This window comes from Pagrus pagrus, assembly GCF_965226575.1.
Source record: "Pagrus pagrus genome assembly, chromosome: 8".
Lineage (NCBI taxonomy): Eukaryota > Metazoa > Chordata > Actinopteri > Spariformes > Sparidae > Pagrus > Pagrus pagrus.
In genome coordinates, this window is record NC_140192.1 from 24612798 (window position 1) to 24629732 (window position 16935).

The following is a 16935-nucleotide window of genomic DNA, read 5'->3' on the forward strand; positions in this document are numbered from 1 at the left end:
TCAATATTGTGCATGAACCCAGCACTGTATCATCTAGCAGCTGCAATGACAACCTTTCGTTAAAACCAGAACGTGTGTCAAAATGAAGCTATCGTTTTGTTGTGGTCCCTTGTAACACCCATAAAGTAGATCACCTGACTTGAATGACCAACCTTGTTCCCCTATGGCCAGCACAGAGTCATGACATGGGTCCCATTCAGTCACCGGAGTGTCAGCTCACCTGTTTCTTTTTTTTTTTTTTTTTTGGCATAGAGCTCATGTTCAAATAGGAGCCATGACTGAACTGCTTGTTAAATCTGTAAACTAATTAAAACTACAATAATGCATTCAAATAAAAAAAAAACATTAAATAATATAGTAGGAAAATAAATATCATTCCAACAAGGCTTTTTTTTAAATAGTCATTCTCTATCTCGACACTGGAAGCCGGCGTGTATGTCACGTTATTCACCTCAGAGAATGATGATCATCAGTCCAAGAAGATGGCTGCTCTCAGTCTCATCGGTGAACGCGCTAATCAGCTACTGCACATACACTACTGCTTCACGCTCGCTTAAGAACACGGACACAGATTCCACTAAACATGGTCCCACATATACTGCGGAGCTCAACAGTCATATGCATTACAAGTGTCTGGATACAAAATATGCAAAATGGACTTTTTTTCTGATAGTTAGACTTGGCCGTGACCTGGACAATCCTTATGTGCAGGATGACGATTTGAAACACGTGACCATCAGAAAGAAACAAGAACATTTATAAGTGCTATAGCTATACACTATTTTGGTATTTCATGAATAGCATTCAGGGCAGTTTGTAGTTTTTTGGTCAGTTTAAGGTAACCTCTTAAAGGTTATCATGAAACCTCTGCAGACCTCACTCCGTGTAAGCACTCTCTTTTAGAGGGCTAGCTATGGCTGTCTCAGATAACTACAGTACATTTATCTGTTATATTAGTGTCAGAAAATAGATATGAAGCTCCACATCTCATGCTCACAATTTGACTGGTCTCATCGCTGAAATATTAAAGACATCTACCAATAATTCCCTATCAATAAACTACTGATTTCTATTCATGAACAAATGTCTAGATTATGAGAGTCTTTTCTTTTAAACTTGTGCTCTAGAGGCGTGAACCACTATGGCTGTTTTTTTTTTCTCTTTTTTTCGCGTGGCATCGAAAGACATCTTAAGGATTCATCTCTGTTGGAGGAGGTGAAGAGGAGTGAGCAGGACCATGTTGCACGGACGCAACGAGCCACATGTTCAACACTAACTGTGAGCGGACAGTCGATGGAAGGGGGGTTCTCTCAAGCCTAAAGTGTAGGATATACAATATAACAACAATCAAACTCTGATATCAACTCTATGGGCGTTCCGGCATTCCCTAGAGGTGCATATTTCTGTAACTTCCAGTCTAGCGGAGGAATGTATTTTGTCACCCCTAGGGAATAGAGGAGCTTTAATGATGTTTTTGAGGAGTGTGTGGAGTTTTTTGAATCTGAGTGGAAGTTAGGAGCTGTCACTGGCAGAGCGCTTTTTGCCAAAATGACTGGCAGAGTCTCTGTTTCGCAGATTAGGCTGGATCTTGTACATATGGGGACCCATGGACCAGCGCCAGCTCCCACGGCCCTCCACTCCAGTTGGGATGGCGGCAGCTGCAGCCACAGCAGTGGATGGGCAGGGCTTGTTCTGCAGCAGCTGAATAAGCATGGTCATCTCTGGGCCCAGCCGCGACACCATGCTGGTCCTGACGCGGTCCACCGTGTCCTCATCGCAGTCCATCAGGCTCTGTAGCAGCTTACCGTAAAACCTAGGAAAACAAAGCATCACAGAATGTCTTTGTGAGACGCTTTAAGCCAAATATTTTTAAAAAATGTACAGCATGGCCACATTAAGAGCATGATTAATGAATCGCCAGCTATTTTGATTATCAATTATTCGTTTCAGTCATGTTTCAAGACAAAATGTGCTCCAATGATGCACTTAATCACTTCCTTTGCATCTTTCCTATCTCTTTCTTTACTGTTTAAAACAGATATAGAGGTGCAATGATAAGTCGATTGATCAAGATCAATCGAATTCAAATCAAACCAGCTGTTTTGATAATAGATTCATTGTTACAGTCACTTTTCAAGCATAAATGACACCAATACTACAATATGTGCTCCCATGATGCACTTAATCACTCATCTTGCATATATCTATCTGTCTCTCACTAAATAATATCAGAATAGAGCTGCAACTTTTAATCAATTGATCAATTTGTCGACTGAAAATGAATCAATTAATTAAAATCAATCAACTTTTTTTGTCCTTTTTATGAGCACAAATATCAAACAGAAGTAACGTCACGATGAGCATTTTCCCCAGTTTTTTGACATTTTATAGACTAAACGGTTAATCAGTAATGAAAACAATCATTAGTTGCAGCCCGAGCCAAAATGTGTTCCTCTTATACCCTCTAACAGTTCAAATTCTCACAGAAATTTCTACGTATCCGCACACGTGCTCTGACGTCTGCTGTCATCCATATGGGAGAGACCGTACAAAGCCTCGTGTTCCACCCTCCGAGCCCTTTTGTATCCACTCCCAAACTGCAATCCTTCAGGTATTACAACAACAATGGGAACGAAAACATGCAAACTTGATATGCCTGTTTCATTTTCTTCTCATTGTACGGAAGAATTTATGAAGCAGATGGTAACCAAAACATGGAAATCAATACAAATGTATGCATGCTGCAGAAATCAGGGTCAAACGAAACGTGCCAGGCATGTATATTTATAATTTTAAGAATGATTTAAAGATGTCTGGCGGTCTCCTTCACTTATTTGACCTTAAATGGAGAAATAAGCCTTGTTTATAGATCGAGATCGAGTTTCTGACCATCACAAGCTTCAAATTCTGAGGTGACATGCCATGCATCATCAGATCCTAACCTCGATCAGCTTGTTTTCAGAGTATTTATAAAACATATTCAGCTCACCTATTCGGGAAGTGACTTGGTAGCTGTGCCACTTCGCCAATAGCATCTGGATTCGATCGGGCCACAGTGCAGATATCCAGCTTACTGTAGCACTCCTCTTGGACTTCAGATATCATTCTTTGGAAGGTGGAGCAGCGGCGGATGGTGGGGAATGCCTTCGAGGTGATGCCATTGGCAATGCACTTAAGGCTCTCCTTCACAAATGCTTTACCCTGTAAAAAAACAGCAGTGATTCACACATTCTTGCCCCGACTGTTACACCCATGTATTCCTACACAGCTCATGTGCACGCAGAAAACAGAGAGAGACTGTATGTACGTATGTAGTGTTTGTGGAATGAGTTTAAGTGTGTACCTGAGTGTCAAATTTAGCAGCACTGTATAGGAAGGACTTGCAGATGTCATGCATGCCATCTGTGTCACAAGTTGAGTTTTCCAGGCAGGCGAAGGCTCCGCAGCCAACTTGGAGGGCACTGTTGAGACAGCGTGCCACATCTGCTGTGGGCACAAAGAATGGACCATCAGCAGGGGAGCCAACAGTGGGTTCACTGGGAATCACTGCACACTCAATGAGCTCATTACACAAGGGTTGCCAGGGTTGCAGCGAAAAAATGTGGCGGACAAAAGAGAATTTTCATACTTTGGTGATTCACAAAAGACGTACAGTCACTCGGGGCAAATAGTGACTTGACTGGAGATTGGACACCTTACAACTCGGAGAGGCTCAGACACTATTTGGCACAAGTGCACTTTTCTCTTGGCAGCGGCCTATATTCCACTGTTTGGTTCTTTTCAGCAGAGCTTGGATGAACAGCACCAGAAATACCAAAGAGTTTCCTGAAAATTGTTGGCGTGCCTGTCGAAACACACAAACATACACTTGTACCGCTGGCACACACGCACTCATGCACATGCACGCTGCCACAAGACTCTGTCTTCATTTTTACAGAAGCCGCAATTGTCAAGCTGAATTTGAGGACCACTTTCATGTCCTTGACTATTAACTAAGCACACGTCACAGTCCGGTTAAACTGATACGTAATGAAATACATGTTCAGAAAATGCTGTCATGTTCATTCCAGGAGCATCACATGACTGGAATAGTTATTAGGCTGATTAACCCACAACTAACCCTGATCCCCATCTATTAAAACAGCTACCCTTCATCATCGGTCAATCCATTTCCAAAAAACTGATCTCAGCCATTAGAAGCACAGCTCTAAGTCCTTGCAACCGACTTGAAATGTTACACCGAGGCAGAGCTTTAAAACATAATCTGTAAATCAGTGTATCCAGATAGTTGGCTTCCCTTCGTCTTCATCCAAGAATCCACTGCGATGGCAAGCAGCCTGACTCAAATCCTTTGTAATAACCATTAAGAAATGTCACCGCGGAGACTAAGCCTACTTGGCAGTCTTCAAATCTGGGGCCCCATGTTGACCTGCACAGTCAGATAAAGTCAGCCTGCCACCAGGGACCAGAGATTGTTCTCAAAATACAGAGAGTGAGCTGCAAATCTTATGATGATGAAGCAATTCCTGCAGAAGCGAATCAGCATCCCTGTTACCCACTGCCTTTTATCACTGGGCTGTACCTTTGTGTTAGAGAGGAAAAGTCCACATTTGAATGAAGACATGCAGATTCGTATGCTTCGCAGTGTCATTTCTGGATGGGGTTTTAACTCTTTCTCTGCTTTGATGGATAAGAAAATGACAACTAATAGATTTGCATGTACAGTATTTGTCCAAAAGGCACAGCCCCAGTGACAAACAGTGACAGAAGCTTTTGCTGAGGCACACTGAGATGGGAACATAATGGTGTAGCCTACTTCTTTTTCTGCACATTAAGGCTGCACAGGAAGCTTTATGTTTAATGCTCTGGAAAAAAAAAGTCCACTATAATGCAGCAGGCAAAGCCGTGAGAAAGAGACTCAGATCAGCATGACACAGCCTGCACTCTCAGGTGTCAGCACCAAGCTCCATGCTCATCTGTTGCCGGCAGGACACCGGCAAAAACCACAGCGTTAATCCCGCAGCCTTCTCCGTGAATCAACGCGCTCGTTCAGACAGAAAAAGGCTGCATAGGCCAAGGGAAAAAAATGATGAGGGATTTAAAAAAAAAACCTCCTCATAGTAATCGAGCAAAGGTAAAGGCTGTGCATTGTGGAAATGGTGTGTAAAAAAAAAATAAAAAAAAGCAAGCAGTGCACTCTGAGATATGCAGATGGAAGCAGCGTGTTACTTACAAGGGCTATTGGCAGAAAAGCGTGCTCTCCTGGGCGAATAAGACTCGTTTTGATCCAGTTCATATGCAGATGCGTTCAGCACCATCAGGAGAAAAAGTCCGGTCCTCAAAGGCATCGTCCTCTCAACACAGATTATACAACTAAATGTAAAGAGACGCCTCCTGCTTTGTGTGTAATTCATAAGAATGAAACGCTCCAAAAAAAAAAAGAAGCTTCTGCAGCGCCGGAAACAGAACAAATGTAGGCTATCACAAGTCAGCTGCCAGCAATTTCTTTACATTGGACTCCTCACTATCCTTTTGACTTGCATGACAGATAGAACCGATGTCAAGTCTGCATGGGTTTATATGGGAGCGCTGAACATTACGAGTTCTGCGTTCGGACCAATCAGAACGCAGGATTCGAGACCGTGGTCCTGGTCTCTCCACTACTAATTGATAAAATCATTTAACAGCGGCCAACACTGAGGATGTTACAGCCCTGCGTGGAGAATATGGGGATTATTTCTTACAAAGACAAGAACGACAATATAAATATCATTTTTATTCCGTTAGTTTCACATTAGAGACTTTTTAAATGACTGCATGTTACATGATATTTCACCCTCTCTGTCCACCTGTCACTGTAGCTTCACACACACTTCCATTCAATCCTAAAGTAGACTGAGAAGTGACTTACATTCATCTAATCATTCATAATTCATGGAATAATTTGGCTTGTAATGAATCGTCTTATGCTATAAATGATTTAAATAGCGAGGAGTTGCACCTTTTTTCTGACTGTCCATATTGTGTGCTGTAATCCCTGAAGTATGTGCAGACTTGCAAGTTAACAGGTAAGGGACTGTAGCTAAATTATTTGATGCCTGAATGGAGTTGTGTCAATGAGTGAATGAGTTTTTGGGAGTGTACAGGAGAGTTTTTGTTTTTTAAAGGTGCAGTATGTAAGAATTTTAGCTTAAAGCTTTCAAAAAATAGCTCAAATTATCAACATAATGTGAAGAAAAACCAATAGTAACGTTATGTCAAAGACGTCTATGTATTGTTTTTTACAGAATCTACTGAAGTTAGCATGCTAACCAGCTAACCTATACACAAAAACCTTTCTTCCGGCTGTCCAAAAGTTCCTTTGCTAAAGGTGTAAACACCACAACCCTGGCTAGCTGCACGGCTAACTGAGCTAACAGTAGCTACAGTCATAAAGAGTTAGCAGCAGTTAGCTGATCTGTTGATTTGCTGCCCCTATCTGTTTGGAGTTCAACAGGTGGCCAGATTCTCACTTATTGCACTTTTAAATATCTGATTTTAGCCTTCTCTTCTTCTCTTGTCAAAGTGCTCCCGCATAACAGAATCAGAACATTTGAATATGTTACACAAAGTTAGTCTATAAAATGTTGGCAGGTCACGTTTCTGCAAACCACTGATACATTTACATTTGCTCATGTTACCTGTCATATCACCACTGGATATTTTTAACAAGACCTCAGGACAATTTCCAGCTGTGTTTGTGGCAACAAAACCAGGTATTTTAAGCCAAACAGGATCCTTTCCGAACCAAGTGGTTTTTGTGCCTAAAGCAAACCAGAGCATGACACAAAACTTTTCATGAGACCTCCAGACATCTCCAGCTTTGTCAACCAAAACAGGTGTTTTAAGACAAAACATGCCTTAACCTAACCAGAGCATAGGCAGTGTTGTCAACACATCCGTGGTGTGAAGAAACGTACCTTGCCAACGTTTGTTCTGTCGATTAGGTTGAATCTAAAATGTTAAGTTAAGCATCAAATTTTGCTTTTGTTTGTCAAGTTCGGCAGCTTTTGGAATGATACATTTGGAAGTTACACTTATATTTTCTCAGTTTGGGAAAGTAACTAATATTATAAGATCATTAATGCACCTTTGCTTTAGTCTTAACACACAAACAATGTTCGTACACATTACCTTGTGGCTGTAAATGGACTGACAGAAATTGGTCAATTGATAGTTTCACTTTTTCTCATGTGTATCTTGGTGGCTATTGTGAAAAATCATTATCCCACAAAGTAAAGTGCACATTTACATTTTTATGCTTTGCCTCTTTTAGTTGTCAGTTTCTTTGTGATGTTGGTGGAAGGGTGGTGCATGTTTTTCTACGAGAGAAGAAATTAAATTAATAAGACTAGGGACGAGCTTGCTTTTTTATGGTCTCCCACCCCAAATCATTTTTCTACACTCCCTAAAGTCAACAAATGCAAACCCATTTAACCAACTAGTATTTCAGTCAAATGTGTTGCGATCTCAGCCAGACATGATCGCTTTGTCCAAATATCAAACCAGAATATTCAAATGATTTTTTATCACTCTGGCATTTTCCTGAACCGTGCTGAACGATGACAGCATTGTTGCTTTAACTTAAGGGAATCTGCTTAATGTGAAGATAAACTACCCGTGTTGTTGACATAAAGTGCGGGTAATGATCACTGTTGACCTAATTCTCCATTCTCTTCTTCCTAAGTCGGTGAAATGTTGGCTCAGAGTCCACTAACTTGCAGCTGCACGTGCCGGCATACAGAGGATGATGTGTGGGACTCTAAGCTATCATTAATCATGGAGGCCTCACGCCTCTTCACCCGGAGAAACGCTCGACTATAACAGACAGTATCAGACACTAGGAAGCTGAATTGTCCTGGTAATAACAATGTGGAATAAAAGAAATGTTGTGCAGTAACAGATATATAGTGAAAAAACTTCTTTATTTGTGGAAGTAGCTTTTAGAAATTCGCTCATGCTGGATCAAGTGAACAGACCAACTTCCCATCAGATATACAGGTTATTACAGGTGTTACTGTGTGCCAAGCACAAATCACCCCATTAGTTTTCCCATTAGTAGAAGATTTATGATATTTTCCTTGCATGTTATGTCAAATCATTTTTCCTGAGAGGAGAAAAGGCCTCTTTGTGTCTCTCGTCCGTGTTCTGGTTGTCTTTGGCAATCATTTGTGCTGTAACCCTAATTTCTCCCGGAGCGTTGTCAGTTGGGCATGATGTCAAGCTGCTGGCACCTTATCTCTGCTGGGGAATCCAAATATGGCCCCCTGCCAGCAGCACCAATAGCCTTTCTAATGGAAGGAGAATATGAACGTAACAACCTAATGAATGCGCCATTATGTCCTGTCACAATCAATCATTATCAACACCCCAGTCCCTGAAGGACATACGTTACATGTCAAACTGATTTCTTCGAATTTAGACAGCTTGAAGACTGATGACTGTTTAAAAAATGACCAGACATTACGGTCTATAATCTTTCTGTCCTTTAGTGGAACTATTTAGACAGTCTTCAGTCTTTTCTGTCCATATTTTCAGGTTGACTGTCCAACTTTTAGCATCTCTTTCCATTACAACAAAGGAGTTTCCAGAGCAGCCCAGTTGCCAGGATATAATGTTAGCAGTCAATGTTTCTGCAAACCACAGATACGTACGTATTGTTTGACATTAGTAGCAAACGTAGCATATCACGTTCACATTATATGCTTTTTAGCCGTCTTTCACATGGCAAGTGACAGGGACGAAGGTGCCGTTATTACAACAAGGCTGCCAAACGACCGACCGCAGCTTGAGTCATACCACTGAATATGTTTAAGGACATCTGAGGAAGTTTACAGCTGTTTTTGTGGCGACAAAAGCTGGTGTTTTTTCAACAGACCTACCAACATCGCCATCCATGATCATGGCGACCAAAACAGATATTTTAAGCCAAACCGTGATGTTTTTCTAACCCTCACCAAGTGTTTTTGGTGACCAAACATGAGAGAGGTAAATAGAAAATCCAACCTAAACAAACGTAAAGTTGCAACATAAAGAAAACATTCAGTTTGAAGTTATCTGTGGTTTTGCAGACACGCACTTAGCAAACATTTATTCTGGCGATCGGGTTGTTCCAGCGTGATGACTTGTTCTCCTCTTTGCAAATGAGGGGAGGAAAGCAGGATGTCAAAGACGAGCCCACTTGCTGATTGGTTATGTCAGCACTCCTAAAAAAAAACCTGAAGAAAACAACAATCTGAACAATGTTAAGATTTGAGTCAGATGTTGAGCTGATATTCATGCTTTCCATGAATATGTTGCTGCTCTTGCATTTATTGCTTCCCTGTGCTTTTTTCTCACTCAGGTGGGTGGGGGTTCGGAGTGTCTCGGCTGAAACTGAAGGCGTGAATTGAGAGTTTATTCATGAGTTTGGAAGTCGGTCTCGTCCTTGTTCGCACATCACTGCAGATTCTTCCTTTTTGGAGCGGCGCCACACCACAAACACATTTGAGAAGACCACTTCTGCGTCCTCTGGGGGAAAGGATAATGAATTCCTTTGTCAGGTAGAAGAAGGTGATTCGCATTGTTTTCAGAAATACAGCAGACAACATTGGCATGGTGCTGGAAGTAGAGGGCAGAGTTCACTGAAAGGACAGATCTGTTACAGAGAATGAACACAGTTAAGAAAAAAAGAAAAAACGGCCTGCTGCTTCGGCGTGAGAGTTTTGCATTCATTTACATTGAGGTGGATGAACTGATTCTCTGATTAGAGGTCACTTTGCATCTAAGTTGAATTTTGCCCAAAGCTTATTGCTGTTTGCCTGACAGCAGCTTCCTCTATAATTATAAGATTATGAGATTGTTCATTATGAGCAAGAGATTTGAAATCAGTGTCATAATAAATGGCAGGTTCAACTTTTATCGAGCACAAGCTGATTAATCACAAATATTGCTAATGTCTGCTTTAAAGCTTTTTAACGAGTTTATATAATGAGTTATGTAAAAACACTCGCAAGATGTCACCTGAAGGACAGTGCTAGTCTACCTGTGTCCACAAGAGGGACTTCTGTCAGATATTACCCACATACATGAGCTATTACAGTGAAGCAACACCTTTAAACTGTCTAATACACTGGAGGGATGGAAGGTACGATTTGTCAGATTTGAGAAGTGGAAGTTACCCACATGTAAAACCAGTCGATGTTGATATGTTCGCACCTGCCTTTGGATTTTTCTGTGTGTTTTTTGGTCTGTGATGTTTGGTCAGGTTGATAATGCGTTTTGCTTTCTAGTGACAGATGCTTGTGGTGTTCACATGAGAATAACACTTCATTTTTGTGGAAATATCCTGAACAGGAGGTGGGCTGTGGGTAGAGCTCTGCACAGTAATGAGAGAAGATAAAAGGTGCACTTCAATGCTGGAAAGATGGCCCTTGCATAAAACTGGCCAGTCTTTGCAGTAGAAAGTAAACAGGTGCTGCATGACCAGAGCAAACAGAGAAAAAAGGGTTATGGTATTCCCTTTTGCACAAAAGGAAGGACACCTATACAAAACCAGAATGCACTGTGCCACACTGGACCAACAACGGCTCACACAGACAGGTGACGTACGGCGAGTTGGGCAGGGCTTGGTTTCTGCTTGAAACAGGAAACAGTAAGGTGGCTAGCTTATAGAAAAAAAACATTGCATTACTACTAAAAAGTACACTAAAATTTTTAAAAACGTTTATGGTGAGACAATAGAGGCGCAGTCACCACCATGGGAACTTATTTAAGAAAAAATCTGTATGGTAGTAAACGGTGAGAGGTGACAGCCATGTTGGTGATGGTGACATGGTGTTGGTGGTGTAGTTCAACTGAGCGGTTTAACACAACAACTAAATGATATTTTACTATCTTAATGACAAACTGAGACTTTCTTGAGTTGCAAAAATTTTATTTGAAATTGTCAATTTCATGGCACACTTCTACTGTAAAGGGATCAAAAGTAGATTTGTCTCTGGCCATTGTCTACTGTACAAGATTGTTCCAAAATAAGGTCCCATGGGGGACACCAGAAAGGCGGGGACTTTGCCTCTCTATATGGCAGCCACTTCCCATTCATGAGCTTTTGCTATTGCAGCTAAATAGTATGCTAAAATATGTTTCTGAAAGCATTTTAGATGAGAAATAGGCAGTGTAGTAACAGAATCTTGGTTTATAGTTTATCAGCACTGCCTAGTTCAGCCCCTCACTCGATCCAGGATAGAGAGCAAGCAGCATCCCTCTCTCTCTCTCTCTCGATCCGACTATACTCTTTGTGTCCGTGAATGCTCACATACAAAACATGGAACAATAATCTGTTGTTGATACACAACCCTAAAATTCTCCAGATGACATGTTTTGCCTCATTTGGCCAGCAAAAGAGTTGGACACTCTGGTTGCAGGCAAACTGAATAGAAGTTTACCATTGTTCATATGCACATACTGCCAACAGTGTAGCTGGTTGAAAATCGGCAAAGTTCCCAATTAAGACACAGCAGCCAGCAGTGCCAACAGCCAATGGGTGACCCCCAAAAGACTGACAGTATGACTTTTAAATCTCAAGGAAAGATTTGAAATAAGCACACACCAATCTGTAAATGTTTTTCTCTGCTGAGAAATTTGATGAATTGTGAGAAAAATGTTAAAAGCTCCTATAAAAAAAGCTTCCATAAATCAAATGATCCTGTCCAGTACTATTGAAAGTCTGTTGAAACACCAGAATTAGAGAAACCAAATGAGATTTGGTTTCTGTGGGCACACTGAACAGCTAAACCCATTTACTATTATAAATGGTATCCACCACTCGGAAAGGCTGACATTAGCAGACACCGCTGTGTATAGAGCTCTCATTTTATTGTGGCTCTGTGGAATTCACAATTCTTAGAAGAAGTATGAGCGACGGACAAAATACTCATTGTCACATCACCAGAATGGAGGGTGTACTGTTTCTGTTTATTTTCATAAGAGCGTTAAATTCATCTCTTCCTCTGTAGTATCGGTAGTAGTGATGGCTGGTGTTTTTCCTCAAACAGATGTCTGCATGACTTGAACATAACGCAAAAACTCAGGGGACCTGCATTCCTGAATGTGTATCCAATACGAGTTGCATAGCGGGGCTATACATCTGGAGGCTGGAATGAAAACACACTGCAGCTCTGCAGCATGAAACATGAGGGCCAAAACATTACATAAAAAAAATTTCATTGCTGCAGTTTGTTTTTTTTCACGTTGTACAAGTGCTGGGGAGAGATGTAGACTTCCTTAAGTCAGTGCTCAGCAAAGGGAATAAGAATTAAGAACATGTAGAAACATACTTGAAGACTGTGGAAGCACACTTTTCATAGTGTTAGTATTTGTTTTCAATGAAAATGTAAACTGCAGAGACAGTTTGAAACAATCTTACAGTCATTTTAATCCAACTGCTGACACTTGATATGACATTGAATGCAAGGACAACAATGTATTCTAGTTAAGTACTGGCACTACATGCTTAAGGTTAGTGTGGAGCGCAAACCACAGAAAATGTTGAAACTTTAACTTACGTTACAGGTTGTTCTGCTTAGATTTAGGCTCCTAAACCACGTGGTTAGGGTCCGTAAAAGATCATGTTTTAATACCCTTTTTAGTTGGCACAAATGCAAAGAGACGTCAAGACTTCCTGTCAAAAATATCAGTTTTCTGTCGTCACAAGCACGGCTGAAAATTGACCCAAGGTCTCCTTACAAATATCCATCGTTCAGTAGTGGCAATCCGTATCACTCCCTCATCATAAATATCCAGTAGTCTCCACTTACTTGGCATCGTTCTTACTTCAAGAAACGTTAACATTTTATTCTGGTGAATGGGCTTGCATGCCTTACCATTGCTTTCACCCTCTCAATGCTGCTTGCATTCTGTCCTGAATTCATACTAACATAACTCTATGCAAGCCTGCATATTTAAAGTGATCACAAATACAGATACGAATGAAAAATAGCAAAATATTATATTCAGGCTGAAAACATGTGAAGCATAGACACAGACACAGATATATTGCTAGCGCTTCTTGGGTTAAAGCTCAAATGATACTGTGTGCTGCTTTGACTTTTTCACATTCCCCTACCAAATTTTCTTCGTAAAGCTGCCAAAAGTTTTATGACCTGACCTTTGTGTCAGGAGTTGAAGGAGATGGTGGTGATGGTGTGACCACGGGACAATTTGCAGCCATGTTTGTGGCGACAAAACTGTATTTTTAGCGAAACCATGGGACATCTCCAGCTGTGTTTGTGGCAACAAAACCAGATTTCTAAGCCGAAACATGATGTTGTCTTCAGCCTAACCAGGTGTTTTTTGCCTAAACCTAACCAGACCATAAGCACAGTGTTTTACAACATGAAATTAAAAAAACTGAACCCCAGAAATATAAAGTTGCAACATATCTGTGGTTTTCAGACATGTACACTGCCAACGTGTTTGCTGGCAACTTGGTTGTTTTTTGCAAGATTTTTTTAAAAGAGTCAAAGCAATAACAACATCATTTTTTAATTATATATGTCAATCCAGATGTTCTATATATGCCTCAGGTTACACCAGTCAGTAGTATGTTACATTAATGTCCATCCATGGCTTCAGCATGTCGGCTCAGGTAAGGTGTAAAGTCTTGTAGTCACATACAGGCATGTGTGCTGCTGTAGTGTCCTCGAGCATGACACAAAATCTGAGCTCCATCTGTGTTGTTCTGTAGCTGTCCCTGCACTTTTACTTCCCCCTAAGACAACTGAAATGACTTATGTCTCCTCAGGGGATTAAAAGGATGTTGCTCACCCAGATCAGGAGCCGGAAGACAATTTACAAGGACAAAAAAGCTGAGTTTTGCTGTTGTGTGTGCTTGTTGGGCTTGTTTTGCTCCAGTTTTCTGTTGCAAGCAGCTAATTCTGATTGGAAACATTTTACCAGGAATGCTTTTGAAGTAAAACGCTGGAAATAAGTATTGTGTTGTTGCGTGAGCTTTGTTGTTAAAGATACATTTGAGATGCATTACTTCCCACACTCTTTCCCGAAGGGTAGAGCCATTCACAGAACTCTGAATCACTGACTGTACTACATCTTTCCCAGACTTTTCTGGGATTTTCTGTTTGAAACACCTGCTGTCTGGTTGGTTTGATGTGGGTAATATCTTCTGGTGCACAGGTGTGTTTGACAGCAGCAACAGTGATTTCAATGCAATAGACTGACAGTTTGTGGTTTCCTTGAGCACCCTCCACAATGGATAAAAATGACGGACACATTTAGATAATACTCCTGATCCAGGGAAACTTATAGCGTCACAGAACTACACAGACAGTACTGATGTATCTGCCCAGTGACCTCTGGAACGTGCACATCAGGAAGTCCAAGAAATATGAAAGAACATTTTGAGAGTTGCACCTTTTCAATGATTCTTCCTTGTGTCAGACCTTTTAAATCCAGTGTCTCCTCAATTGAACATTTCATGCTTGCGGATCAGTCCAATGTTTAAACAATAAAAAAGTTTCTGTTGCAGCCAAAATGACCTCAACAAGAAAGGTAATAACACTTAAAGTGTAAGTTGAAATTTATACTAAAGCTCTCTGAAAGGGAGCAGGATTTTCTGCGTTAAACGAGACAGAAAGGCAAACATTTAGAGGAAAATGTGGCCGTTTTAAGCAAAGCTTTGAGCAAAGCCTCCACCTAAAGGGATAGTTCCGGTCTTCCCTATTCAGTGTGAGGTATCCGTATTCCAGCAGCAAGATGTATTTTAGCCACCTAAAATAAGTCCCACCTAGCATATTAATATATATGTATATATATATATATATATATATATTAATATCCGCGTACATTGGCACTACATTCCCTTAACCATACAATGTCCGTATTACTAATGTACACACAAGTGGAAATGCCAAAGTTGTTGTTCTGTTGGTGTTCCTGTGTTTTGTTATTTAGCTTACTGTGTCGTGTGTTTTTAAGGTAAATGTCATTTGATTTGTATGTTTATTTAATGATGGGTTTGCATGTGTGAAGTTAGCTACACCACAGCTTTATCATTAATTTTTCGTCCTCTGAGATGAGCTCGTTGAATAAAGCAGTAGATGTTCTGTAATACCTCAATAAGTGTCATCGAATTAACTTTTTCCTATCATGAATTTTTGATGATTTGTATGTTTTCTCTTTACATTCCACAGCCCAGGCACACGCTTGCATTTGTGCATTAATGCTTCAGACACACACACACACACACACACACACACACACACACACACACACACACACTAAGCAAAACCACAGTGTTTGTACCGTAGAAGGAGTCTGTCTGTATGCAGCATGCAGTTGTACCTAGGCTATGCTCCCTTCACCCAGCCATCTGGTTTCAGTTCAGACCCATCTGGATCTGTCTCCAACTCAGGCATCTCAGGAATACATTTTGGAGGGGTGCCCACATCCGTTCACACAGACAAGTGTTTTCAATTACTCAATTTTAAATGTCTCTAAAACCAGAGTGATTGAGCTTTTTTTTTTATTATTTATTTTTTAAAAGGTGGCAGTGATGGTACTTTAAAAGCGCTCCTTCAAAAGGAGATGGCTGACCAGTATGTAAGATGTCAGCTGCGTTACAGCATGACGACTGGCAGGAGCATGTCAACGCTCAACTCTGCAAGCCAAAGCACGACCACAGCTCGCAGACTCCGGGGTCACAACACATACTTGTTTGCTGATTTCAGAGCTACCGCAAATATCCTCTCAGCCAACATGAAGCAACTAGAGAGGCGAGATGTGATGAGAACCACGCAAAGAGCTCATCTTATATTGTGACTGACAGGATGATTCCACCAGCTCCCACAACAAAAGAGATGGATTAGCTTTATGTGTAGTTGAGGTTTGTATCATGAAAACCTTATTTCATTTCATTTATACGACCGCTGGGCTCACACTAATTGGTATGAATTGATGAGTAGCTGATGTTTGTTACCAATTTCTGAATTATAATTAATGTGATTATAGTGAGGCGCATAGAGAAGGGGAAAAGTCTAAAGTGGTCAAAACTCCAGAAACACTGTGCAAAGTGCATGAATCAACTTTATCATTAGACCAACTCATTTTGGCTTGTGGCCTTTATCTTGGATGACCCTGATGAAGACCACAAGCCGTAATGCATTGGTCTAATTCGAAGTGCTGTATCGTAGGCAACTGGACTTGTTTCAGTTTCTTGAAGACGTTTCACCTCTCATCCAAGAGGCTTCTTCAGTTCTAACTAACTGGAGGGGAGTTCTTCAGTAAACATCATATCCCAGTTCACTTCAAACCTAAAAACACACTGAGGCAGATACTTGTCCATCCTAAGGACAAAACACCCAGGCATAAGCAGAGTAATGTAGTTTATGCTTTTTCAATGCAGCCAGGACTGCACAGATTTGTACATTAGGGAAACAAAACAACCTCTCCATAAACGAATGGCACAGCACAGGAGGGCCAACTCCTCAGGTCAAGACTCTGCTGTCCACATACATCTGAAGGAGAAAAATCATTCCTTTGAGGACAACAATGTAAACATCTTGTCCAGAGAAGACGGATGGTTTGAGAGAGGTGTAAAAGTATCCATCTACGTCGAGCTGGAACGACCGTCTTTGAACAGAGGGGATGGCCTAAGACATTACTAATCACCCACCTGCAATGCAGTACTGAGTTCCCTCCCCAAACAGCTTAACAACCATTCACACCTGGGCTCACCTAGCCCTCGCAACCCACATGAAGGCTGGTTGGGTCAATGACCCACAAGTGGCCCTAACGACTCTGAAATTCAGAGCTGACGTGTCCTTAACGATTCTGTAAGGACACTCCCACACAGAGTTTAAAAGCCTGCAACTCCCCTCCAGTTAGTTGAACTAAAGAAGC

General features: G+C 41.1%; 1 protein-coding gene across 1 annotated transcript; it reads right to left on the reverse strand.

Moving 5' to 3' along the window:
- Positions 1 to 270: 270 nt before the first annotated feature.
- stc1 (stanniocalcin 1) lies at positions 271 to 5515 on the reverse strand. The gene is made up of 4 exons (XM_084359523.1): positions 5234 to 5515; positions 3344 to 3486; positions 2990 to 3201; positions 271 to 1813 (listed from the first exon to the last, which is right to left on the reverse strand). Exons 1-4 carry the CDS (start codon positions 5412 to 5414, stop codon positions 1513 to 1515), a joined length of 837 nt encoding a protein of 278 aa, XP_084215649.1. The 5' UTR covers positions 5415 to 5515; the 3' UTR covers positions 271 to 1512.
- Positions 5516 to 16935: the final 11420 nt, after the last annotated feature.